Source organism: Vidua chalybeata, chromosome 25 (assembly GCF_026979565.1).
Source record: "Vidua chalybeata isolate OUT-0048 chromosome 25, bVidCha1 merged haplotype, whole genome shotgun sequence".
NCBI lineage: Eukaryota > Metazoa > Chordata > Aves > Passeriformes > Viduidae > Vidua > Vidua chalybeata.
The window spans coordinates 1,804,358-1,826,938 of record NC_071554.1 but is presented as its reverse complement, the minus strand read 5'-3'; the positions used below and the strand labels follow the sequence as shown (position 1 = coordinate 1,826,938).

Below are 22,581 nucleotides of genomic sequence, written 5' to 3'. Positions count from 1 at the left end.
GGTTTTCCCCATCTGGACCAAAATTAACCCAAGGACTTTGCTTTCCCAGCTCTGTTGTCAGTGCTTTGTTCCACACCCGTGGAGCACTGCTGCTCCTCCTGGGACCCCTGCCCATCCATGAACTCCTTCCCAGGGAGGCTCCACAGCCTCAGGCCCTGCCCTGAAGTGTGAAAAAGCTGGAAGTGCAGCAGCCAGGAATTGTTTTCCAGCTGCCACGCACGCGCCCGGCCCCGCCGCTCTGTTTATCTGCTGGGCTGACCCTGAGCCAGCTTCCCTCATGGAACAGTTATTTCCTGCCCTGGGAGCTCCTGCTGCAGATCCTCACCCTCCTGTCTCTCCAGAGGGGTGGTTTGGTTTTGGTTTTTTTGGTTTTTTTTTTTTTTTTTTTTTCTCTTTCCTTCCTCGAAACTGGGCCCAAGGGCAGAATTCCCAGGCTGGCTCCTGGCTCGGAGCTGCTGGCACAACACCGAGGCTGCAGCCTTTGTGATTTTGGGGGGGAGTGTTTGTTTTTTTGTGTGATCTTATGAGGTTTTCTTGGTGTGATCTGTTGGGGTTTTCTTGGTGTGATCTGCTGGTGTTTTTTGGTGTGATCTGAGGGTTTCTGTGTGATCTGTTGGGGTTTTCTTGGTGTCATCTGTTGGGGTTTTTTGGTGTGATCTGCTGTGGGTTTTTTGGTGTGATCTGCTGGTGTTTTTTGGTGTGATCTGAGGGTTTCTGTGTGATCTGTTGGGGTTTTTTGGTGTGATCTGAGGGTTTTTTGATCTGCTGGTGTTTTTTGGTGTGATCTGCTGGTGTTTTTTGGTGTGATCTGCTGGTGTTTTTTGGTGTGATCTGCTGAGGGTTTTTTGTGTGATCTGCTGAGGGATTTTTTGGTGTGATCTGCTGGGTTTTCTGTGTGATCTGCTGCCCTTTAGCTCCAGAGCCATCCACGGGCACTGCTGCAATCCCAGTGGGAAGGAGCAGCTCCCTTATGGAAGAGCAGGACTCAGGCAGGGGCTGGGAGAGAGATTTACTGAAACGAGCTCAGGGTGGGCAGCTAAAGGCTGGGAAAGAGGCTCTGTCCCCTCTCCCAGAGCTGTCCACGGGCTCTGTGTCCTGCACAGCCCTTCCCATGGGAAGATCCAGTGTCACCTTGTCCCAGCTGTCCAGGCTTCAGCGTCGTTCTCTGTCCCAGCCGGGGGCTCGGGGAGGGACTGGCTCAGCCTTTTCCCTGTGCTCTCCTTGGTGGAGGAGCTGTTTTCCTCCTTGGTGGAGGAGCTGTTTTCCTCCTTGGTGGAGGAGCTGTTTCCCTCCTTGGTGGAGGAGCTGTTTCCCTCCACCAACCTCCGGATCTCCACCCAGGCCTCATCCAGGTGCTGGGAAGGACGGATCCAGCGAAGGAAGAAACCTGGGAGAGAAGGGGCTGGGGGGTTATCTCAGCCCTGTCAGGGAGGGAAGGGCAGAGCAGCCTCTCCTGAGCCAGCCCAGCTGGGAGCTGCGGGTGGATTTTGGGAGGATCCCGCTCACCCTGCCACAGCTGGATGCTCTGGGGCTCCACGGAGGGCCAGATCACCAGGGGGTTGAGCGAGTAGAGAGGGTTCAGGTACTTCTGCTTCTCCTCAGGCTGGTTCAGCCAGGCCCACAGCGAGTGTGTGCTTTCCTTCACCTTACACAGGCTCCTGGGGGGACAGGTGGGGCACATTCCAGTCCCCAGCAGGCTTTGGTGTCACCTACGCCGTGACAGGAGGGGTCACACACCGACCTCTCCCTCTCGTTGTTGCACAGGAAGGTGCCGTAGGCCGAGGCGTAGGTGTTGTCGAAGAGGGTGAGGAGCAGCTGCTCCCCGAATTCCAGGGAGAAGGGGAACTGCCGGCTCAGCTGCCACACGCAGTCGAGGAAGAGGAGGAAGGTGGGCGCCTCCTGCTTCCCTCGGGCGTGGGAGGAGGCGGAGCGGGCGCAGCGCAGCTGGAAGGGGTGCCCGGCCTGCGGGACCCGCACGGGGAGCTGGGCTGAGGGCGCCCAGCCAGCCTGGGATCCCCGCCCTCCTCAGAACGGCGCTCACCTCGATCCACTCCCGCTCCAGCAGCCCCTGGAATCCCTCCAGCGTGCGGCAGGCCGGGTCCAGGATGAGCTGGGCCAGCGCCGTCACCAGCAGCGTGGTGTCCGTCCCCTCCGCGCCGTGCACCAGCACGCTGCAGCCCTCCCTGCCGGGGTGACGCCAGCATTCAGCCCACACCAGGGGCCTGGCCAAGGGGAAAGGCGGGCAAGGCGCAGCCCCCCTCACCTGTCCAGGCACTGGGCAGCCAGGCAGGCCGTGCTCAGGGCGGCCTTGACGTGGCTCAGCCAGCGGCTGCCGTCCAGCCGGCCCAGCCAGCGCTCCATGCTGGGCGCGGGCTCGCCGCACGCCTCCACCAGCTTGGCGAAGCTCTCCTGCAGCGGGCGGCCCCTGGCAGAGGGCACGGAGGTGTGTGGAGGGGTCCCCGTGTCACCCCCACGGGGTGGGGTGGGGACAGCAGCCAGCCCTCACCTCTCCAGGGCGCGGTGGAGCCGCCGCCACTGTGGGTAGGAGGATTTGGGCTCGGTGCCGCCGCCGCTCATGCGGGCCTGCCTGGCCACCTGCGCCGAGCGCGTGTCGATGACGAAGCCCCGCTCGCCCTCGTCCAGGATCGTCCCCAGGAGCTTCTCGTCCTCGCGGCACCGCCGCCGGTTGGGCCCGGTCAGGGGCTGGCTGCTGCGGAGCAGGGCCTGGGGGACGGGGGGGGGGGGGACAGCTGGGAATGTCCAGCCCGGAGGAGAGAAAGCTCCAGGGTGAGCTTAGAGAGCCTAAAGGGGCTCCGGGAGAGCTGGAGAGGGATTTGGGACAAAGGACGGAGGGACAGGACACAGGGAATGGCTTCCACTGGCAGAGGGCAGGGATGGGTGGGATACTGGGAATTGGGAATTGTTCCCTAGGAGGGTGTGGAGGGGCCGGAATGGCTTTCTCAGAGCAGCTGGATCCCTGGCAGTGCCCAAGGCCAGGTTGGACAGGGCTTGGAACAACGTGGGACAGCGGGAAGTGTCCCTGCCGTGGCAGGGGCTGCACTGGATGAGCTTTAGGATCCTTTCCAACCCAGCTCTGGGATCCTATGAAGATGGAATCCCCCTTTCTGAGAGGCCCGGGGGGCAGGGCGGGCTGGCAGAGGGGCGGCACGGACTCACGGTGCCGTTTTTGGGGTGGAAGTAGCTGAGGACGGGGAAGCGCCCGCCCTGCCGGAACCGCGCCGCCTTTGCCACGGTGTCATCGCCCACGGCCGCGGGCACGATCACGGCGCGGGGGTACGAGGGGCAGGCGCTGAAGTCGCGGTTCACGGTGCTCAGCCGCCACTGGCTCGTCTGGGGGAGAGGCGACATCAGCGGCAGGGCGCGGGGGAGGCGCCGGGTCCCTCCCGGGCGGGCTCACCTGCGAGGCGACCTGCTGGAAGTGGCGCTCGGGGGGACACAGGTGCCAGCCCTGCTGCAGCCGCAGGCTCGGGGGGCGGTAGAAGAACGGGTACATCATCATCACCGAGTCCACCGAGGAGAGCGCCTGCGGCGGGGGGCACGCCGGGCTGCTCAGGGGCACCGCGGCTGGCACGGTGGCCGTGCGCCAGCGCTGCCGGAGCCGCGTGTTTACCCGCTTAATGCCAGACCCAGAGCAAACACGGCGGCGCTTTTCCCCCGGCCAACCCTCTGCTCACCTCGATGGAGCTGGCCACGTTCAGACACTCCTCCATGCCCGGGATCTCCAGCTGCAGCACCTTCAGGTCCTTGCAGCGCAGCGTGATGGTGCCGGAGGAGCCGGAGACCCTGCGGGACGGGACGGGGGGGTCAGGGCTGGCTGGGGGACACACGGGGACAGCTCCGAGCTGACCTCTCCCCCCGGGGGCTGTGCCGGACTCCGGGCTCTCGTGTGCCACCGCAGCCGGGATGGGGCACGGTGGGTGGGTGGGTGGCAGAGGCGGGAGAGCCAAAAAAGCCAAACCTGGTGTCCCGCAGGGAGCCGCCAGTCCGGGGGGGTTGGTACCAGCCTAAATTCTGCACTCTGGGGAGGAGAGGAGTCAATGCCCGCCCTGCCCCGCGTGGGCCGGGAGGAAGAGGAAGGACACGGCCGGGCGGGGCAGCGCGGTGCCCGTGGGGCGCCCACCGGGAGAAAGGCGGGGTGGGGGGGGGGGATCCTCCAGCTCAGGCAGGGGTGACAGGGACAGGGCCAGCCCTGGGGACAAGGCCACCTTTTCTCCACGGCGTCCACGTTGCGGATGAGCAGCCAGAGCTCCAGGTCGCCGCGGGGGCAGGAGGAGAGCAGCAGGTGGTGGCTGGTGATGCACAGGGTGCCCCGGACCGCGGGCAGCCCCGGCCGCGACAGCAGCACGTCCTCCACCGTCGCCGTCTTGATCAGCTCCGAGAACTCCATGGGCGCTGCCTCGGCCCGGCCGGGGAGGGACGGCAGGGGAAAAAGGGGAAATCCTGCAGCTCTCGGCCCGCCTGGAAACCCCTTCCCTGCGCGTCACGCGGCGCCCTGCGGGGCTGTCCCCTCTCCGTGTTGACGCTGTCACCTCCAGCGCGCGGCAGTGCCACGCGCCCTCCGCCAGGCAGTGGGGAAACTGAGGCACGGGCGGCTGAGCTGGCTGCAGTCTCCCCAGTACCGGGGGGGGAACGGGGATCGCGGGGAGCAGCTCCCGGTCCTTCCCCGCCGCGTTGGGCGGCACCCCCGTTACCGGCCCCGACACGAGCCGGCTGCCAGCGTCCCCACGGGCTCTGCTGTCCCCAAAGCCACCCCCGGGGCTGGGGGACGGGGCAGGGGAGGAGGAGGAGGAGGAGGGTGGCGGCGCTCCTGCCCCGGCCACACCTCTGCTTACCTGCTCGGGCTGGGTGGCAGGCGGGGACCTCAGAGTGCCAGCAGGGAAGCGCTGGCCATAAGGAGAGAGGACTTTTGGGGTTGCAAGAGGGAATTTTGGGTGCAAGCAGGCAAATTTGGGTGCAAGACTCTTCCTTGGGGCGCAAAGAAGAGTCTCAGGGTGCAAGGAGGGGGGATTTGGGGGGTGCCAGCGGGAGAGCTGGGGGTGCGAGGGCGGGGATTTGGGGGTGCAGGAGCACCTCGGGCAGTTCGGGCACCTCGGGGTGGAAGCGGGGGGTGGCGATGTCCCCGCACAGCCCGGCCCGGCCCGGCCCGGCCGGCGGATGTCGGGTTTAAGGTGGCCCGGCCCGGAGGGACGCGGCGATGCCCGGGGCTGGGGCTGGGGCTGGGGGGCTGGGGGGGGGGGTCACTGCGTGCGGTGCGACAGCGAGGGGACACGGGGGGGGGGGCCGTGGGAAGGGACACGCGAGGGGACAGCGGGACTCGAGGGGAGCACGCGGGGGATTTGGGGGCTACTCTGGGGGGGCTGGAGGGGACGGGGGTGGGCACGCACGGGGCAGGTGGGACCCGGGGATGCAGGTGAGACCCCTGAGCCACCTCCGCTGCCCCTGGAGCCCCGCGGGCAGGGGAGAGGTGGCACGGGACAGATCCGGACGCGGCTCCACCTTAAGGTCCCGTCCGGGTGCGGGACCCTGGCTGCCCCCCGTGGGCACCCCCCCCCCGTTTCTTTTTCCTTCCTCGGGCTTTTTTGGGCCCCCCCCAAGAAGCGGGGAGGGGCGGGTGAGCCCGGGGATAAATCATTCCCGCTCCTCCGTGCCCGGTGAAGGCTCCGTCCGGGAACGGGGAGTCTCCTCCCAGGCGGAGACAATGATGTTAAAAAAGAAAAGAAAAGGGAAAAAAAATAAAACAAAACAAAAAACAAAAAACACACAAAAAAAAAAAAAACCGCCAACCCAAACGCAACAAGCCAAAAATACTCCTCTGGATAAGGAAATTCCTGCCCATCGCCCTTGGGGTGGATAAATAGCCGGGAACCGGGTGCAGCTGGGGCAGGGAGTGGGTGGGTGGTCGTGGTCAGGCTGGGGGCTTCATTTCCCCGCGGGCAGGTGTTGAGGGGGCACAGAGCAGCGGGGGTTTTGGGGTGGGGCTCTGCTTTGTCCCACCATGGCTTTCAGCCAGCTGAAATTCAAGGAATTGGGCGAGGAGGAGCCCACCTGGGAGGAGGAGAACCTGGAGAGCGTGAAGGCGCTGGCGGCCAAGCTGAAGCTGCAGACGCGCCGTCCCTCGTACCTGGAGTGGGAGGCCCGGGTGAGGGGGCAGCGCTGGGGCACCCCCGGGGGCACCCGGGGGGCAGAGCAGAGCCCCGGGCACCCCCAGGAGCAGCAGGGCGGCGGCGTTGGTGGCTTTGCCACCGTGGAGGCGGCTCTGGAGTGGCTCAGGACGGAGCTGGTGAGTAGGACGGGGACAAGGAGCGGGATGGGGACACCGTGCGCGACCCCAGCGGAGGCGGCAGGGCGGCGGGGGCTGAGCTCCTCTGGGTGTACGCGGGTTTTCCCGAGATTTTTGGTGGCTCTGCGGCGCCACAGCTCTGCCCCTGACCCCGCACGGCACCGGGGGTCGTGGCCTTGTGGGGGTCAGCGCTTGTCACCCCCCTCCTGCCGCTCTGGGGGCGGCACAGGGGGCACGGGCTGAGCCGTGGCTGTGCCCAGCCTGGCACCGCGGGCCGACAGCGGGGTTTGTGCCCTGGCCGAGCCCCATCCCCGCTGCCCGGGCAGCCGATCCCGCTCCATGCCTGTTCCCTCCTGCCCCCAGCGGGAGATGCAGGCCCTGGACCAGCGGCTGGCGCAGCAGCTGATGCGGCTGCGGGCGCGGCTGCACCGGCTGAAGGTGGAGCAGGCCTGCCACCAGCACAAGGAGATGCTGGACGACGCCACCTTCGGCCTCGAGGGCTGCGAGGAAGACTCGGATCTGCTGTGCACCATCCCCCCCAAGGCCGCCTTCCTGCTCTCCACGCCGCTCAAGCACATCGGCGTCACCCGCATGAACATCAACTCCCGCCGCTTCTCCCTGTGCTGAGCCCCCCCCCGGAGGCTGCGGGGGAGCCCCCCGGGCACCCGAGGGTGTTTGGGGTCCCTCGGGACTCGGGGCGGGTCGTGCTGCCCCCAGGGCGATGCCACTGCCGCGGTGGCAGGGGAATGTCGCCATCCTCAGGGAGCACCGGAGTGTCACCACCCCCCCGGGGCGTCCTGGGGCCTGGCCCTGAGGGTGGTGGGGCTCAGCCCGGTGGGAAACGTGGGGAGCAGCCCTTGGAGGTGGAATAAAAGGAGGTGAGGGTGAGAGCCGATGGTTTTCCCTGATCTGTGCCTCCAGATGTGGCTCCCGGCCTTTTTTTTTTTTTTTTTTTTTTTTTTTTTTTTGGGGCGGCTGACAGCTCCAGGTGCCGCGTGGGGACGCGACTTTCCCAGCACCCCGTGTGAAGCAGTGCCAGGGAAGCCGTGGGGATCATTCTGGGCGCCGTTTCTCCTCCCCAGGACGCGAGGAGAGCCCGAATGTGCCCTCCAAGCTGCCACGGCCCCCCCCGCACTGTCACCTCCGAGCTTCCTGCCTGTGCCTCGCCGAGCTCGCTGCGTCTTGACGCTCCATCAAAGAAGCCAGCACAATGCTGCTGTGGTTGCCGCGCTCCGAGCTGCCTCCAAAACAGCGCTGCCAGCCCGCCGGGGGCACCGCGTGTCCCCTCAGCCGCGGCCCTTGTCACCGCGGCTCTCGGGCTGCCCAGGGCGGCGGTGGCACGGCGGTGGCACGGCGGTGGCACGGCGGTGGCACGGCGGTGGCAGCCGGTGCGGGGCTGCCAGCTGTGTGTCCCGCACGGCTGGACCTTGTGGCACAAGGAGGAGGGTGACAGCGCCGGGAGGGGACCCCGGGGTGGAGGGCACTGCCAGGCTGGCGAGGGGACAGCGCAGGGCACACAGGGGAGCTGGCAGCGGGTGCCAGCCCCTCGCCAGGGGGACCCGCGTGGCCGGGGATGGCAGGAAGCCATCGGGGTTTGTCACTCGCTCTTGCGGTCGGGGGCGAGCTGAGAACGGGCTCCTCTTGAGTTTGCTCATGAGGCAGGAAACCGGGGCAAGGCGGGCAGAGCGGCGGCGGCGGCGCAGCCGGGCCCGGGGGGGCTCCTCTCCGCACCCCACAGGGTCCCACCCGGCTCGGGGGGCTCCTCTTTGCACCCCACCCGGCTCGGGGGGCTCCTCTCCTCACCCTGCAAACCTCGGGGGGCTCCTCTCCGCACCCCACAAGATTTAGGGGGCTCCTCTCCGCACCCCACAAGCCTCGGGAGGCTCCTCTCTGCACCCCACAAGATTTAAGGGGCTCCTCTCCGCACCCCACAAGCCTCGGGAGGCTCCTCTCCGCACCCCACAAGATTTAGGGGGCTCCTCTCTGCACCCCACAAGATTTAGGGGGCTCCTCTCCGCACCCCACAAGGCTCGGGGGGCTCCTCTCCGGCTCCCGGGGATGGGGAGGACGTGACGGGCGCGGCCCCAGCGGGACATGGGACTGTGAGAGCGGCCGCTGCTCCCCTCACTGCCAACAGGTGAGAGCCGGGGGAAGGGGTCTGAGCGGCCAGGTGGGATTTGGGATTTGGGGAGCACCTGTGGGGTGTGGAGGGGGGTGAGGGATGGAAATGGGGGTCCGGGCTCGTTCCTGGGGGGATGAGAGCGCTGGAGGCCGGGTGGGGATGGGGGGAGCCAGGCTGGGCTCTCCATCCCTCTGGGGGCTCCCAGGTGGGGCAAAGGCGCTGTCCCCATGTCCCCTGCCCGCGCGGGGGTCCTGCCGGGGGTGGCAGTGATGGTGCCCTCGCAGGGCTGTCCCCAAAGCTCCATTTCCAGGGCACAGCAGGAGTTTTGTCCCCAGGGCTGTGCCTGAGGGACAGGCAGCGGCTCGGTGCCGCTCCCTCGGGGTTGGTGCCCAGTTTGGGGGTTCAGGCGCTCAGAAATTCCCATTTTTTTTGGCTGCTGGCGCAGTGCCAACACCTCCCTGCTGCAGTGGCAGCCTCGGGGACACGGTGCGTGGTGGCAGTGCCAGGCTGTGCCAGCGCTGGGGGTCCGTCCGGAGGGCTCACAGCTGGCTCACAGCTGGCTCAAGGTGAACCTGGAAGAGCACCAGGGCCGGGGGTCAGCGCAGATTTCAGCGCTCCTCACGCCCGCCCACCCTGGTGACAAACCAACAGGACCTGCCCAGGGCCACGTGGGCGGAAGGGCCAGCGCAGGACAGGGCAGGGAGCCCCAAATGCAGAGAAAAAAACCAAAAAAAAACACAACGAGAGGGGCACGCACCTGGCGAGGACACCCGTGCACACCTGAACACGCACAGGGGGCACCTCCCTGCCGGGCCCCTTTGGCACAGAGAAATTCGGTTGCACAGATGCAGCCACCAAAAAAAAAAAAAAAAAAAAAAAAGAGCCGACTTCAAACGCCTTTTTTTTTTTTTCTCTCTTTTTTTTTTTATTTTCCCTCCTCGGCGTGGCCCTGGCGCAGGTGAAACGGCTGCTGCTGCTGCTGGTGGTGGTGGTGGAAATTACGCTGTGGCTTTGGGCTGTAAGAAAAAAAAAAAAAAAAAGCACAATAGCAGCACCTCCCTCCTCACCCCGGGAGGAAAAAACAGCTGCCAGCACTGCTGGAGGTGTTTGAAAAGCTCTGGGGGGCTCCTCCATGGGGTCAGGGGGATGGATTTGGGATTTCTCAGCTGTCCCTTTGCTCTAGCCAAGAAATGTGGGCACTTTGCTGTTGTTCTTGTCCATAAAAGCTGGGCTTGAGCTGGGTCCTGCTCAGAAAGGCTCTGAAAATGTTGATGAATTTTGGATTTTTGACTCTTCTGGCTACCTAGCTGAGATGTAGGAAGTCTTGATGGTGCTGGGAATTGTAAGGAAAGGGTCAGCAAAAGAAAATTTGCGTTTGGACAACCATCACCCTGCCTGCAGTGTGGCCAAAGCCCTTCCTGGGTGCTGAAATGTGTCCCCAGATGGGTGTCACCAGGAGCTGAGGGCGCCAGGACGGGATTTGAGTGCCCAAAGCGGCCTTGCAGGGCATGGGGACCTCGCTCCTGAGTGTTCTCCTGGCCAAAATCGCCTGTCACCTGCTCCTCTGGCCACTGTGGGGACAGTCCTTGTGCTCCTCTGGCCACTGTGGGATAGTCCTTGTGCTCCTCTGGCCACTGTGGGATAGTCCTTGTGCTCCTCTGGCCACTCTGGGGACAGTCCTTGTGCTCCTCTGGCCACTGTGGGATAGTCCTTGTGCTCCTCTGGCCACTCTGGGGACAGTCCTTGTGCTCCTCTGGCCACTGTGGGATAGTCCTTGTGCTCCTCTGGCCACTCTGGGGACAGTCCTTGTGCTCCTCTGGCCACTCTGGGGACAGTCCTTGTGCTCCTCTGGCCACTGTGGGGACAGTCCTTGTGTTCCTGTCACTGTGGGACAGTCCTTGTGCTCCTCTGGCCACTGTGGGGACAGTCCTTGTGCTCCTGTCACTGTGGGGACAGTCCTTGTGTTCCTGCCACTCTGGGACAGTCCTTGTGCTCCTCTAGCCACTCTGGGACAGTCCTTGTGTTCCTGCCACTGTGGGGACAGTCCTTGTGCTCCTGCCACTGTGGGACAGTCCTTGTGTTCCTGTCACTGTGGGACAGTCCTTGTGCTCCTGTCACTGTGGGACAGTCCTTGTGCTCCTGTCACTGTAGGGACAGTCCTTGTGCTCCTCTGGCCACTCTGGGGACAGTCCTTGTGTTCCTGTCACTGTGGGGACAGTCCTTGTGTTCCTGCCACTGTGGGACAGTCCTTGTGTTCCTGCCACTGTGGGGACAGTCCTTGTGTTCCTGTCACTGTGGGACAGTCCTTGTGTTCCTGTCACTGTGGGGACAGTCCTTGTGTTCCTGTCACTGTGGGGACAGTCCTTGTGCTCCTGTCACTCTGGGACAGTCCTTGTGCTCCTCTGGCCACTGTGGGACAGTCCTTGTGCTCCTGTCACTGTGGGACAGTCCTTGTGTTCCTGTCACTGTGGGGACAGTCCTTGTGTTCCTGTCACTGTGGGACAGTCCTTGTGCTCCTGTCACTGTGGGGACAGTCCTTGTGTTCCTGTCACTGTGGGGACAGTCCTTGTGTTCCTGCCCCTGTGGGACAGTCCTTGTGTTCCTCTGGCCATTCTGGGGACAGTCCTTGTGTTCCTGCCCCTGTGGGACAGTCCTTGTGTTCCTGCCACTGTGGGGACAGTCCTTGTGTTCCTGTCACTCTGGGGACAGTCCTTGTGTTCCTGCCCCTGTGGGACAGTCCTTGTGTTCCTGCCACTGTGGGGACAGTCCTTGTGTTCCTGCCCCTGTGGGACAGTCCTTGTGCTCCTGTCACTGTGGGACAGTCCTTGTGCTCCTGTCACTGTGGGGACAGTCCTTGTGCTCCTGTCACTGTGGGACAGTCCTTGTGCTCCTGCCACCTCTGCAGCCGAGGGAGGCGGCTCCTGCTCTGCAAAATCAAACCTGGAAGCTCAGGCTGGGGGGGTTGGACTGGCACTGGGGGCTGGCAGCTCCCTGGGAACCCCAAAACCCTCCTTAGGGACCCTAAACCCTCCCTGGGGACCCCAAAACCCTCCTTAGGGACCCTAAACCCTCCCTGGGAACCCCAAAACCCTCCTTAGGGACCCTAAACCCTCCCTGGGGATCCCAAAACCCTCCTTAGGGACCCCAAAACCCTCCTTAGGGACCCTAAACCCTCCTTAGGGACCCCAGAACCCTCCCTGGGGATCCCAAACCCTCCTTAGGGACCCCAAACCCTCCCTGGGGACCCCCTGCAAAGCCCAAACGAAGCCCCCACTGCTGTGTCCCCCTTGGCACAGCGGGAAAAGGTGGATTTTTGGGCGTGCTGCTGCAAACCCAGGCTCCCGGGCAGGAAAAGGAGGAAAAAAAACATCCCAGAAAAGGAGGAAAAAAACAATCCCAGAAAAGCAGCTCTCACTGGACGGGCAGCGCGTGGAGCTGCTGCCGTGCCAGAGCCGGCGCTGCTGGGGTTGTGACACACCTGGGCTGGCTGGTGGTGACAAAACCCTGCGGAAGTCGCGCCTAAAGAGCCGCCGGGAAGGGGTTTGGGGACAAAGCCGGGCCCCCGTGGGCGCGGGGGATTCTGCGGAAGAGCCTTTTCCGGGGCCCCCGCGCCGCTGCCGGGCTTGTGCCACGCTCTCGGCAAGGCCGGAGGTGCCCACGGGGCTCGCAGAGCTCGCGACAAAGGTGCCCACGCCCTGGTGGCACCGTGGGCTCGGCGTGGCTGAGCCCTGAGGGTGTTGCAGGGATTGGGGGGGGTTTAGGAACGTCCCCGATGCAGCGGGGATGGGGTGTGGGAATTTGTGGGAAAAGGGGTTTGGGAGCTGATGTGAGGATTGAGGAGGGGCTTGCTCGTTCAAGGCGAGCTGCAGGAGTGTGTTAATTGCTGATGGGGTATTAATGATGGGGTGGTTGTGTGAAGGGATCAGCGCAGAGCTGCACGGCGGGAGGAGCTGGCGCAGGAGGCACAGGGGACCCCCGGGCTGGGCGCTAATTGCCTTCAGTGGTTTTAATTAACGGAGGCAGGGTAAATGAGGAGGAAGTAACGGCTGGTGGCAGAGTCAGGGAATGCCCACAGTTCGGCTGAGGAGCTGGGATGGGCCAGGTGGGGTGGGATGGATGGATGGAATCATGGATGGAATCATGGATGATGAATGGATGGATGATGGATGATGGATGATGGATGGATGGATGGATGGATGGATGATGAATGGATGGATGATGGATGATGGATGATGGATGGATGATGGATGGATGATGGATGATGGATGGATGGATGGATGGATGGATGATGGATGGATGGATGGATGGATGATGGATGGATGGATGGATGGATGGATGGATGGATGGATGGATGGATGGAATCATGGATCAGATCATGGATGACGGATGGATGGATGGATGATGGACGGATGGAATCATGGATGGAATCATGGATGATGAATGGATGGATGATGGATGACGGATGGATGGATGATGGATGGATTGATGGATGGATGGATGATGGATGGATGGATGGATGGATGGATGGATGGAATCATGGATCAGATCATGGATGACGGATGGATGGATGGATGATGGATGGATGGATGGAATCATGGATGGAATCATGGATGATGGATGGAATCATGGATGAATGGTTGGATGGACTCATGGGTGGACAGATGGAATCATGGATGGATGGATGGAATCATTGATGGTTAGATGGAATAATGGATGGAATCATGGATGGATGGAATCATGGATGGAATCATGGATGGATGGAATCATGGATGATGGGTGGACGGATGGAATCATGGATGGATGGAATCATGGATGGATGGAATCATGGATGGATGATGGATGGAATCATGGATGAAATAATGGATGATGGATGGAATCATGGATGATGGTTGGATGGAATCATGGGTGGACAGATGGAATCATGGATGGATGGAATCATTGATGGTTAGATGGAATCATGGATGGAATCATGGATGGATGGAATCATGGGTGATGGTTGGATGGAATCATGGGTGGACGGATGGAATCATGGATGGAATCACGGATGGATGGATGCTGGATGGAGGTGTGCAGGAGCAGGAGGAGAGGCAGCCATGGGGGTGCCAAGGCTCCCTGTGTCACCTCTGTCCCCCACAGCCACCATGGGCTGCTGCTGCAGCTCGGACTACGACGAGGACTGGATCGAGAACATCGACATTTGTGAGCACTGCAATTACCCCATCGAGCCCGACAGCAAGCGCCAGGTGAGGAGGGGGTGACAGACCCCGAAACACCCCCAGAGGTGGCCAAATCCCACGAGCCGGGGGCTCACGGGGTTCCTGTCCCCTGGCAGAGGCCGATCCGCAACGGCTCCGAGGTCCGAGACCCTCTGGTGTCCTACGAGTCCTCGTCACCTCCGTGCTCCCCCGTGCAAGGTGAGGCACGGCTGTGGCGTGGGGGGGGGGCTGTGACACCCCCAAACTGGTCCCTGCCACCCCGTCCCTCCTCTTGTCCCCACAGACAAGCTGGTGGTGGCCCTGTACAACTACGAGCCCAAGCACGACGGGGACCTGGGGCTGCGGAAGGGGGAGAAGCTCCGTGTGCTGGAAGAGTGAGCGAATTCCAGCGGTGTCCCAGTGCCCCCGGGGGTCGGGGCAGGGCCTGCGGGGTCTCACGGCGCTGTGTCCTTGCAGGAGCGGGGAGTGGTGGAAGGCGCAGTCGCTCACCACGGGCCAGGAGGGGCTGATCCCACACAACTTCGTGGCCGTGGTGAACAGCCTGGAGCCCGAGCCGTGAGTAGGGAGAGAGCGGGTGGGGAGGGATGGAGGGAGGGAGAGATGGATGATGGATGGATGATGGATGGATGGATGGATGGATGATGGATGGATGGATGATGGATGGATGATGGATGGATGGATGATGGATGGATGGATGGATGGATGGATGGATGGATGGATGATGGATGGATGGATGGATGATGGATGGATGATGGATGGATGATGGATGGATGGATGATGGATGATGGATGGATGATGGATGGATGATGGATGGATGGATTGATGGATGGATGATGGATGGATGATGGATGATGGATGATGGATGGATGGATGGATGATGGATGGATGATGGATGGATGGATGATGGATGATGGATGGATGGATGGATGGATGATGGATGGATGGATGATGGATGATGGATGGATGATGGATGGATGATGGATGATGGATGGATGATGGATGATGGATGATGGATGGATGATGGATGGATGGATGATGGATGGATGATGGATGATGGATGATGGATGGATGGATGATGGATGGATGGATGATGGATGGATGATGGATGGATGGATGATGGATGGATGGATGATGGATGGATGATGGATGGATGGATGGATGGATGGATGATGGATGGATGATGGATGGATGGATGATGGATGGATGGATGGATGGATGATGGATGATGGATGGATGGATGATGGATGATGGATGGATGGATGGATGGATGATGGATGATGGATGGATGGATGGATGATGGATGGATGGATGGATGATGGATGGATGATGGATGGATGGATGATGGATGATGGATGGATGATGGATGGATGATGGATGGATGGATGGATGATGGATGGATGGATGGATGATGGATGGATGATGGATGGATGGATGATGGATGGATGGATGGATGGATGATGGATGGATGATGGATGGATGGATGATGGATGATGGATGGATGATGGATGATGGATGATGGATGGATGATGGATGGATGGATGATGGATGGATGATGGATGGATGATGGATGGATGATGGATGGATGATGGATGGATGGATGGATGATGGAGGGATGATGGATGATGGATGGATGGATGATGGATGGAAGATAGATGGATGGATCCAGGGATGGATGGACGTGTCCCAGCGGGATCTGAGCTCTGGGAAGGAGCCTGAAGCACCGCACAAGACCCCAGTGGCCGGGTCCCCTCTGCCCCAAGCCTGCCCCGTGTCCCCAGGTGGTTCTTCAAGAACATCAGCCGCAAGGACGCCGAGCGGCAGCTCCTGGCCTCGGGAAACACCCACGGCTCCTTCCTCATCCGCGAGAGCGAGACCTCCAAAGGTGCCGCCGGCGGGTCCCTCGGGCTCTGGGGGGCTCGGGAGGGCTCGGGGGTCCCACGGGTGTCCCTGTCGCCAGGCTCGTACTCGCTGTCCGTGCGGGACCTGGACGAGAGCCAGGGAGAGACGGTGAAGCACTACAAGATCCGGAACCTGGACAGCGGCGGCTTCTACATCTCCCCCCGCGTCCCCTTCGGCAGCCTCAGGGAGCTGGTGCAGCACTACACACGTGCGGGAACGGGATGGGAACGGGATGGGAACGGGATGGGAACGGGGCGGGAACGGGGTGGGAACGGGGCGGGAACGGGGTGGGAATGGGGCGGGAACGGGGTGGGAATGGGGCGGGAACGGGGTGGGAATGGGGCGGGAACGGGATGGGAACGGGATGGGAACGGGGCGGGAACGGGATGGGAACGGGGCGGGAACGGGGCGGGAACGGGATGGGAACGGGGCGGGAACGGGATGGGAACGGGGCGGGAACAGGATGGGAACGGGGTGGGAACGGGGCGGGAACAGGATGGGAACGGGGCGGGAACGGGGTGGGAATGGGGCGGGAACGGGGTGGGAATGGGGCGGGAACGGGATGGGAACGGGATGGGAACGGGGCGGGAACGGGGCGGGAACGGGATGGGAACGGGGCGGGAACGGGGTGGGAATGGGGCGGGAACGGGGTGGGAACGGGGCGGGAACGGGGTGGGAACGGGATGGGAACAGAGCGGGAACGGGATGGGAACGGGATGGGAACGGGATGGGAACAGGGCGGGAACGGGAGCGGGAACGGGAGCGGGAACGGGATGGGAATGGGGCGGGAACGGGATGGGAATGGGATGGGAACGGGATGGGAACGGGGCGGGAACGGGATGGGAACAGGATGGGAACGGGATGGGAACGGGATGGGAACGGGATGGGAACAGGGCGGGAACGGGATTGGAATGGGATGGGAACGGGAGCGGGAACGGGATGGGAATGGGGCGGGAACGGGATAGGAATGGGATGGGAACGGGGCGGGAACGGGGCGGGAACGGGGCGGAACGGGATGGGAACGGGATGGGAACGGGGCGGGAACGGGAGCGGGAACGGGATGGGAATGGGATGGGAACGGGGCGGGAACGGGGCGGAACGGGATGGGAACGGGGCGGGACGGGATGGGAACGGGATGGGAACGGGGCGGGAACGGGATGGGAATAGGAGGAAATAAGAGGGGATGTTACGGGATGGGATGGGGCCGGAGAGGATGGAATGGGACAGGGTGTTATGGGGCAAGATGAAATGGGAATGGGACAGAAGCAGATGGGATGGGACCAGGCAGGCTGGGATGGGATAGGGACAGGACGGGATGAGGCAGGACAATATGGGACACGATGGAATGGGAATGGGAGAATGGAATAGCTTGGGGTGGGGATGAGGTGGGATGGGATGAGCAGGACCCGCTGCCCCCAGTGCCCCAGCGCAGCCCTGGCTAGTGCCGGGTGCCCCGCGCTGGCCCAGCTCTGCCTCCCTGTGGCCCAGGCAGCTCCGACGGGCTCTGCTGCCGCCTGGGCAAGCCCTGCCGGACGGAGAAGCCGCAGAAGCCGTGGTGGCAGGACGAGTGGGAGGTGCCGCGGGAGTCGCTGAAGCTGGTGGAGAAGCTGGGAGCGGGGCAGTTCGGAGAGGTCTGGATGGGTGAGTCAGGGTGAAACTGGGACACCAGAGTGAGCAGCGGGATCCTCCAGCCGGGAAGGATCCAGCTGGGATCTCACGTGGAGCAGCCAGCACAGCCCAAGGTGTGGGACTGTGGCTTTGAGGGCCCTGGAAGAAGGGAGAACCCAGCCCAAATTTCCACTTTCCCCCATCCCTGGATCCCTGCTCTGCTGGTGGAGACAGAGGGGACGTGTGGGATCCTGGAGCTGGAGAGATGCTGGCTCTGTCCCCACTTGGGACTGTCCTTTGTGGCTGGAATGCTGGGGCAGCTGTGGGGGCTTGGAGGCAGATCCAGCTGCAAAAAACCCCTCCTGCTCCCTGAGTGCTGCGGTGGGGAAGCCACCGGGGCTGCCCTGCTCCCCTCCATCCCTCTCTGATTCCCTCCATCCCTCCCTATTTCTCTTTATCCCTTCCCTCCATCTTTTCCCTCCAACTTTTCCCTCCATCCCTCTCTGATTCCCTCCATCCCTCCCTATTTCTCTTTATCCCTTCCCTCATCCTTTCCCTCCATTTTTTCCCTCCATCTTTTCCCTCCATCCCTCTCTGATTCCCTCCATCCCTCCCTATTTCTCTTTATCCCTTCCCTCATCCTTTCCCTCCATCTTTTCCCTCCATCTTTTCCCTCCATCCCTCTCTGATTCCCTCCATCCCTCCCTATTTCCCTCCATCCTTTCCCTCCATCCTTTCCCTCCATCCTTTCCCTCCATTTTTTCCCTCCATCCCTCTCTGATTCCCTCCATCCCTCCCTATTTCCCTCCATCCTTTCCCTCCATCCTTTCCCTCCATCCTTTCCCTCCATCCTTTCCCTCCATCCCTCTCTGATTCCCTCCATCCCTCCCCGTTTCCCTCCATCCTGCCCCACAGCCCTCTGGAGGTCTCATCTTCCACTCCCACACGTCCTGCCTGTCCCACAAAGTCCCCCCAGTGCTCCCAGCCCTGCCCAGCTCCCCCAGCCCCACCTGCCACCCCAAACCCAGCTCCCCCCACCCTCCTGTGCCCCTGAACACCCCACACAGAACCATCAGTGCCTGCTGTGGCTTCCAGCGCGGCCACGGCACCACCGAGCTGGGATCGCCCCAGAACCCCTCCAGCCGCACCACAACGGCGTTTTGGGCCGTGAAAATCCATCTCCAGCCAACCTTTCCAGCTCCCACCCAGCTTTTGGAACCTCCAACATCCCCTCCTCAGCTCAGGGTGCTCCGTGGAGCCGCCCTCCTTGGCTGGCACCGCTGCCGGGTGTCCGGATCCCGTTGTTTTTTTTTTTTTTTTTTTTGCCTGTTTTTCCCCCAAGGCTTCTACAACGGGCACACGAAGGTGGCAGTGAAGAGCCTGAAGGCTGGCAGCATGTCCCCCAGCGCCTTCCTGGCCGAGGCCAACCTGATGAAGAAGCTGCAGCACCGGCGGCTGGTGCGGCTCTACGCCGTGGTCACCAAGGAGCCCATCTACATCATCACCGAGTTCATGGAGAAGGGTGAGCCCACCCCGGGGGCTCCAGGTGCTGCCCCATCCACAGGGATGTGGCCACAGAGCTCTGGAACTTTAAGGCTGGAAAAGATCTTCGGGATAAAGTTCAAGCTGTGAAAAATTCCCACCTCAATAGACAGAGCGCTGGGTCCCGGGCATTGTCCTGGCAGGGGTGACCGAGCCTGGGGTGGTCCCTAAAACTCAAACTGGGTCCTGGGCATTGTCCTGGCAAGAATGACCAACCCTGGGGTGGTCCCTAAAATTCAAATTTGGTCCTGGGCATTGTCCTGGCAGGGGTGACCGAGCCTGGGGTGGTCCCTAAAATTCAAACTGGGTCCTGGGCATTGTCCTGGCAAGAATGACCAACCCTGGGGTGGTCCCTAAAATTCAAATTTGGTCCTGGGCATTGTCCTGGCAAGGGTGACCGAGCCTGGGGTGGTCCCTAAAATTCAAACTGGGTCCTGGGCATTGTCCTGGCAAGGATGACTGAGCCTGGCATGGTCCCTAAAATCTAGGGTGACCCAAACTGGGTCCTGGGCATTGTCCTGGCAAGGGTGACCAACCCTGGGGTGGTCCCTGCCACCCAAACTGGGTCCTGGGCATTGTCCTGGCAAGGGTGACCAATCCTGGGGTGGTCCCTAAAACTCAAACTGGGTCCTGGGCAAGGGTGGCCAAGCCTGGGGTGGTCCCTGCCACCCAAAATGGGTCCTGGGCATTGTCCTGGCAAGGGTGACCAATCTTAGGGTGGTCCCTGCACCCACCTCCCAGTGCAGGCTCCAAAACCAGTCAAAATGAAAGACTGGCAGCGTGGAAATCTGTTCATTTTAGAGGTTCCTTTGCCTCCAGCCCTGGGGAAGCTTTGTCTTTGTGCTCTCCCACCTCCAGCTGGGGCAAAAAGGATTTTCTGTGTTCTCCTGGCCACATTCCCAGAGCTTTTTTGGGGGGCACAGTACCCTTGTGACCCCCCCAGGAGCTGAGAACTGCTGCTTTCATCACAGGCAGCCTCGTGGACTTCCTCAAGACCACGGAAGGAGTGAAGCTCAGCATTAACAAACTCCTGGACATGGCAGCACAGGTGAGGGGGGAGCAGAGAAATGGGGATGGAGCTGGGAGACCTCCGGAGCTGTTAATTAACAACTGCAATTCATTAATAATTACAAATCCCAGATTGCTGAAGGCATGGCTTTCATCGAGGCCAAGAATTACATCCACAGGGACCTCAGGGCCGCCAACATCCTCGTCTCGGACACTTTGTGCTGCAAAATCGCCGATTTTGGGCTGGCCCGGCTCATCGAGGACAACGAGTACACGGCTCGGGAGGGTGAGCCCCGCCCAGCCCCGGGGGTCACCGGGCTTGGGGACATCGGGAGAGGGACCCGCAGCCAGCCTGGATCCCCGGGGAGCTGCAGGAGAGGGGGGTGCAAGGATGTTTTTTCCTTTTCCATCTCTTCCCCCCTCCGCAGCTGGAGCGGGGCTCCTGCTTTGTGCGGCTACCGCAGGCTCAGGGGGCTCAGCCACCAAAGCCAGCCGGTCCCCAGGCAGCGACAGAGCCCGGCTGGCGGCTGTCACATGGGATTAAAGCTGATTCCAGCGCTTTATCCCCCCTCCTCCCGCCGCTTTCCAGGGGCCAAATTCCCCATTAAGTGGACGGCACCCGAGGCCATCAACTACGGGACGTTCACCATCAAGTCGGACGTGTGGTCCTTCGGGATCCTGCTCACCGAGCTCGTCACCTACGGCCGGATCCCGTATCCAGGTCAGGATTTTGGGGCAGCTGCGGGGCTGGCACGCCCGCGGTGTGTGTGTGTGTGTGTGCATGCAGAGCCGCACGCACGCTGCTGCCAGCCTGGCGCCCCGCCCGGCCTGGCTTCACCGGGCACGGTCGCCAAAGCCACCCGGGGAGGGGTTGGGGAGGGTGGAAGGGGAGGGAAGGACCCCCCACATGAGGGGTTTGGGAGGGTGGGGTCGTACCTGTGGCTCAAACTGGGTCCTGGGCATTGTCCTGGCAGTGATGACCAACCCTGGGGTGGTCCCTGTGGCCCAAATTGGGTCCTGGGCATTGTCCTGGCAGGGATGACCAAGCCTGGGGTGGTCCCTGTGGCCCAAATTGGGTCCTGGGCATTGTCCTGGCAAGGGTGACCGAGCCTGGCATGGTCCCTAAAACTCAAACTGGGTCCTGGGCATTGTCCCGGCAAGGGTGACCAACCCTGGGGTGGTCCCTGTGGCCCAAATTGGGTTCTGGGCATTGTCCTGGCAGGGATGACCAAGCCTGGGGTGGTCCCTGCCACCCAAAATGGGTCCTGGGCATTGTCCTGGCAGGGATGACCAACCCTGGGGTGGGGTCCCTGCCACCCAAAATGGGTTCTGTGAATTGTCCTGGCAAGGGTGACCGAGCCTGGGGTGGTCCCTAAAATCTAGGGTGACCCAAATTGGGTCCTGGGCATTGTCCTGGCAAGGGTGACCAACCCTGGGGTGGTCCCTGCCACCCAAAATGGGTCCTGGGCATTGTCCTGGCAAGGGTGACTGAGCCTGGGGTGGTCCCTGCGAGGTGGGGGTGGCACAAATCGGGTGCCACTGGGATTGTCGTGGCAGGGGTGCCCAACCCCAGGGTGGTCCCTGTGGCCCAAACTGGGTCCTGGCAGGGGTGCCCAACCCCAGGGTGCCACCCACACCATGGAGGTGACCCAAATTGGGTCCTGGCAGGGATGATCAAGCCTGGGGTGGTCCCTGTGACCCAAACTGGGTCCTGGCAGGAGTGCCCCAACCCCAGGGTGCCACCCACACCATGGAGGTGACCCAAACTGGGTCCTGGCAGGGATGACCAACCCCGAGGTGATCCAGAACCTGGAGCGTGGCTACCGGATGCCGCAGCCGGACAACTGCCCGGCGGAGCTGTACGAGCTGATGCGGCAGTGCTGGAAGGAGAGCCCCGAGGAGCGCCCCACCTTCGACTTCATGAAGAGCGTGCTCGAGGATTTCTTCACGGCCACCGAGGGCCAGTACCAGCAGCAGCCCTGAGGGCGCTGCTCCGGGGTGCAGACTCCATGGACATCACCCCAGGCTGGTGGTGGCGGGGGTGAGGGGATGGGGATCTCTGTGAGGATTTGAAGCGCTCCAGAGCTCGGGAGCGGCGGGTTTGACTCCTTCAGGAGGGGCTGCACGGCCAAAGCAGCACCCCGAAGGCCGGGGCGCCGCGCTGCTTGCCCACCCCGCCGCCCCTGCGCTTCCCATGGGGGGCACATCCAGGCTCCAGCCCCTCGGGCAAGGATGGCTGAGCCTGAGGGACCCCTCAGGGTCCCACACCTGTGCCCCCCTTCACCCCCCGGGGATGGCAGGAGCCCCCCGCGCCCCCGGCAGCGCCGGCCACTGCACCCCTCGGCTGCGGGACGCTCCCTCTCCCCTCAGGGCGTTCGTCCCGCCATGATTTTGGGGAAATAAAGGCCTTTTCAGCGGCGGGGGCCAGGCTGCCGTGCGCTGGGGTACGCGGGGGGGGGATGCCCGGGGCACACGGACCCCAGTGCGGGGCACAGGGACCCCGCTGGCACCAACCCACCCCGGGACCCCCCCCAGCCCTGGGGGTCCCCCCCGACCCCTCACTCGCCCACCCTGCCCTGGGGTCCCCCCTCCCCTGGGATGGTTCAGCCCCACCTGCCCCCCCCTCCCCCCCCGAGGGAATGGTTCCTCCCCGCCCACCTGGACCCTCTCCTCTTTTCCCCCCCCCTCAGCGATGGTACAGCCGCCCCCCCCATCCCCCGCCGCAGTGGTACAGCCCAGGCGCCCCCGGCGCTCAGCCTAACTTGCTAGGTGCCGCTGCGGCTTGCGATTGGTCAGTAGGCGGGAGGGGGCGGAACGGAGAGCTGCGATTGGGCGGAGCGGCGCGGGAGGCGGGGCCGCGGGCCCGGGGCGGGCAGGGTTGGTTG

General features: G+C 62.7%; 3 protein-coding genes across 7 annotated transcripts; 2 read left to right on the top strand and 1 right to left on the bottom strand.

Annotated features, from left to right (window-relative positions):
- Positions 1-7: 7 nt before the first annotated feature.
- Positions 8-5,015, bottom strand: LOC128799881 (myotubularin-related protein 9-like). 5 transcript variants are annotated; one of them, XM_053964713.1, is made up of 12 exons: positions 4,854-5,015; positions 4,227-4,413; positions 3,980-4,039; positions 3,696-3,804; positions 3,419-3,544; positions 3,178-3,351; positions 2,507-2,724; positions 2,264-2,425; positions 2,042-2,183; positions 1,742-1,962; positions 1,507-1,658; positions 8-1,387 (listed from the first exon to the last, which is right to left on the bottom strand). In XM_053964713.1, exons 2-12 carry the CDS (start codon positions 4,406-4,408, stop codon positions 1,128-1,130), a joined length of 1,806 nt encoding a protein of 601 aa, XP_053820688.1. In that variant the 5' UTR covers positions 4,409-4,413; positions 4,854-5,015; the 3' UTR covers positions 8-1,127. The 5 variants fall into 5 exon arrangements, with proteins under 5 accessions (XP_053820688.1, XP_053820689.1, XP_053820690.1 ...); XM_053964714.1 differs by having other exon boundaries at positions 1,742-1,857; XM_053964715.1 differs by lacking the exon at positions 3,178-3,351.
- A 1,001-nt stretch (positions 5,016-6,016) lies between these two features.
- Positions 6,017-7,221, top strand: FAM167B (family with sequence similarity 167 member B). The gene is made up of 2 exons (XM_053964735.1): positions 6,017-6,301; positions 6,665-7,221. The coding sequence occupies exons 1-2, from the start codon at positions 6,017-6,019 to the stop codon at positions 6,926-6,928; spliced, it is 549 nt and encodes a 182-aa protein (XP_053820710.1). The 3' UTR covers positions 6,929-7,221.
- Positions 7,222-8,410: 1,189 nt separating this feature from the next.
- On the top strand, positions 8,411-22,115 carry LCK (LCK proto-oncogene, Src family tyrosine kinase). The gene is made up of 13 exons (XM_053964712.1): positions 8,411-8,438; positions 13,560-13,666; positions 13,756-13,837; positions 13,923-14,013; positions 14,096-14,194; positions 15,418-15,521; positions 15,597-15,746; positions 17,027-17,179; positions 18,489-18,668; positions 19,660-19,736; positions 19,829-19,982; positions 20,286-20,417; positions 21,477-22,115. Exons 2-13 carry the CDS (start codon positions 13,565-13,567, stop codon positions 21,677-21,679), a joined length of 1,527 nt encoding a protein of 508 aa, XP_053820687.1. The 5' UTR covers positions 8,411-8,438; positions 13,560-13,564; the 3' UTR covers positions 21,680-22,115.
- Positions 22,116-22,581: the final 466 nt, after the last annotated feature.

Coding starts and splice junctions, on each gene's coding strand:
- FAM167B (XM_053964735.1), top strand. CDS start 6,017: ATGGCTTTCAGCCAGCTGAAATTCAAGGAATTGGGCGAGGAGGAGCCC. Junction 6,302..6,664: donor AGTGGCTCAGGACGGAGCTG/GTGAGTAGGACG, acceptor TCCTGCCCCCAG/CGGGAGATGCAGGCCCTGGA.
- LCK (XM_053964712.1), top strand. CDS start 13,565: ATGGGCTGCTGCTGCAGCTCGGACTACGACGAGGACTGGATCGAGAAC. Junction 15,747..17,026: donor GCTGGTGCAGCACTACACAC/GTGCGGGAACGG, acceptor CCTGTGGCCCAG/GCAGCTCCGACGGGCTCTGC. Junction 19,983..20,285: donor CGAGTACACGGCTCGGGAGG/GTGAGCCCCGCC, acceptor GCCGCTTTCCAG/GGGCCAAATTCCCCATTAAG.
- LOC128799881 (XM_053964713.1), bottom strand. CDS start 4,408: ATGGAGTTCTCGGAGCTGATCAAGACGGCGACGGTGGAGGACGTGCTG. Junction 2,426..2,506: donor CTCCACCGCGCCCTGGAGAG/GTGAGGGCTGGC, acceptor GCCCTCTGCCAG/GGGCCGCCCGCTGCAGGAGA. Junction 1,388..1,506: donor GAGCATCCAGCTGTGGCAGG/GTGAGCGGGATC, acceptor CTTCTCTCCCAG/GTTTCTTCCTTCGCTGGATC.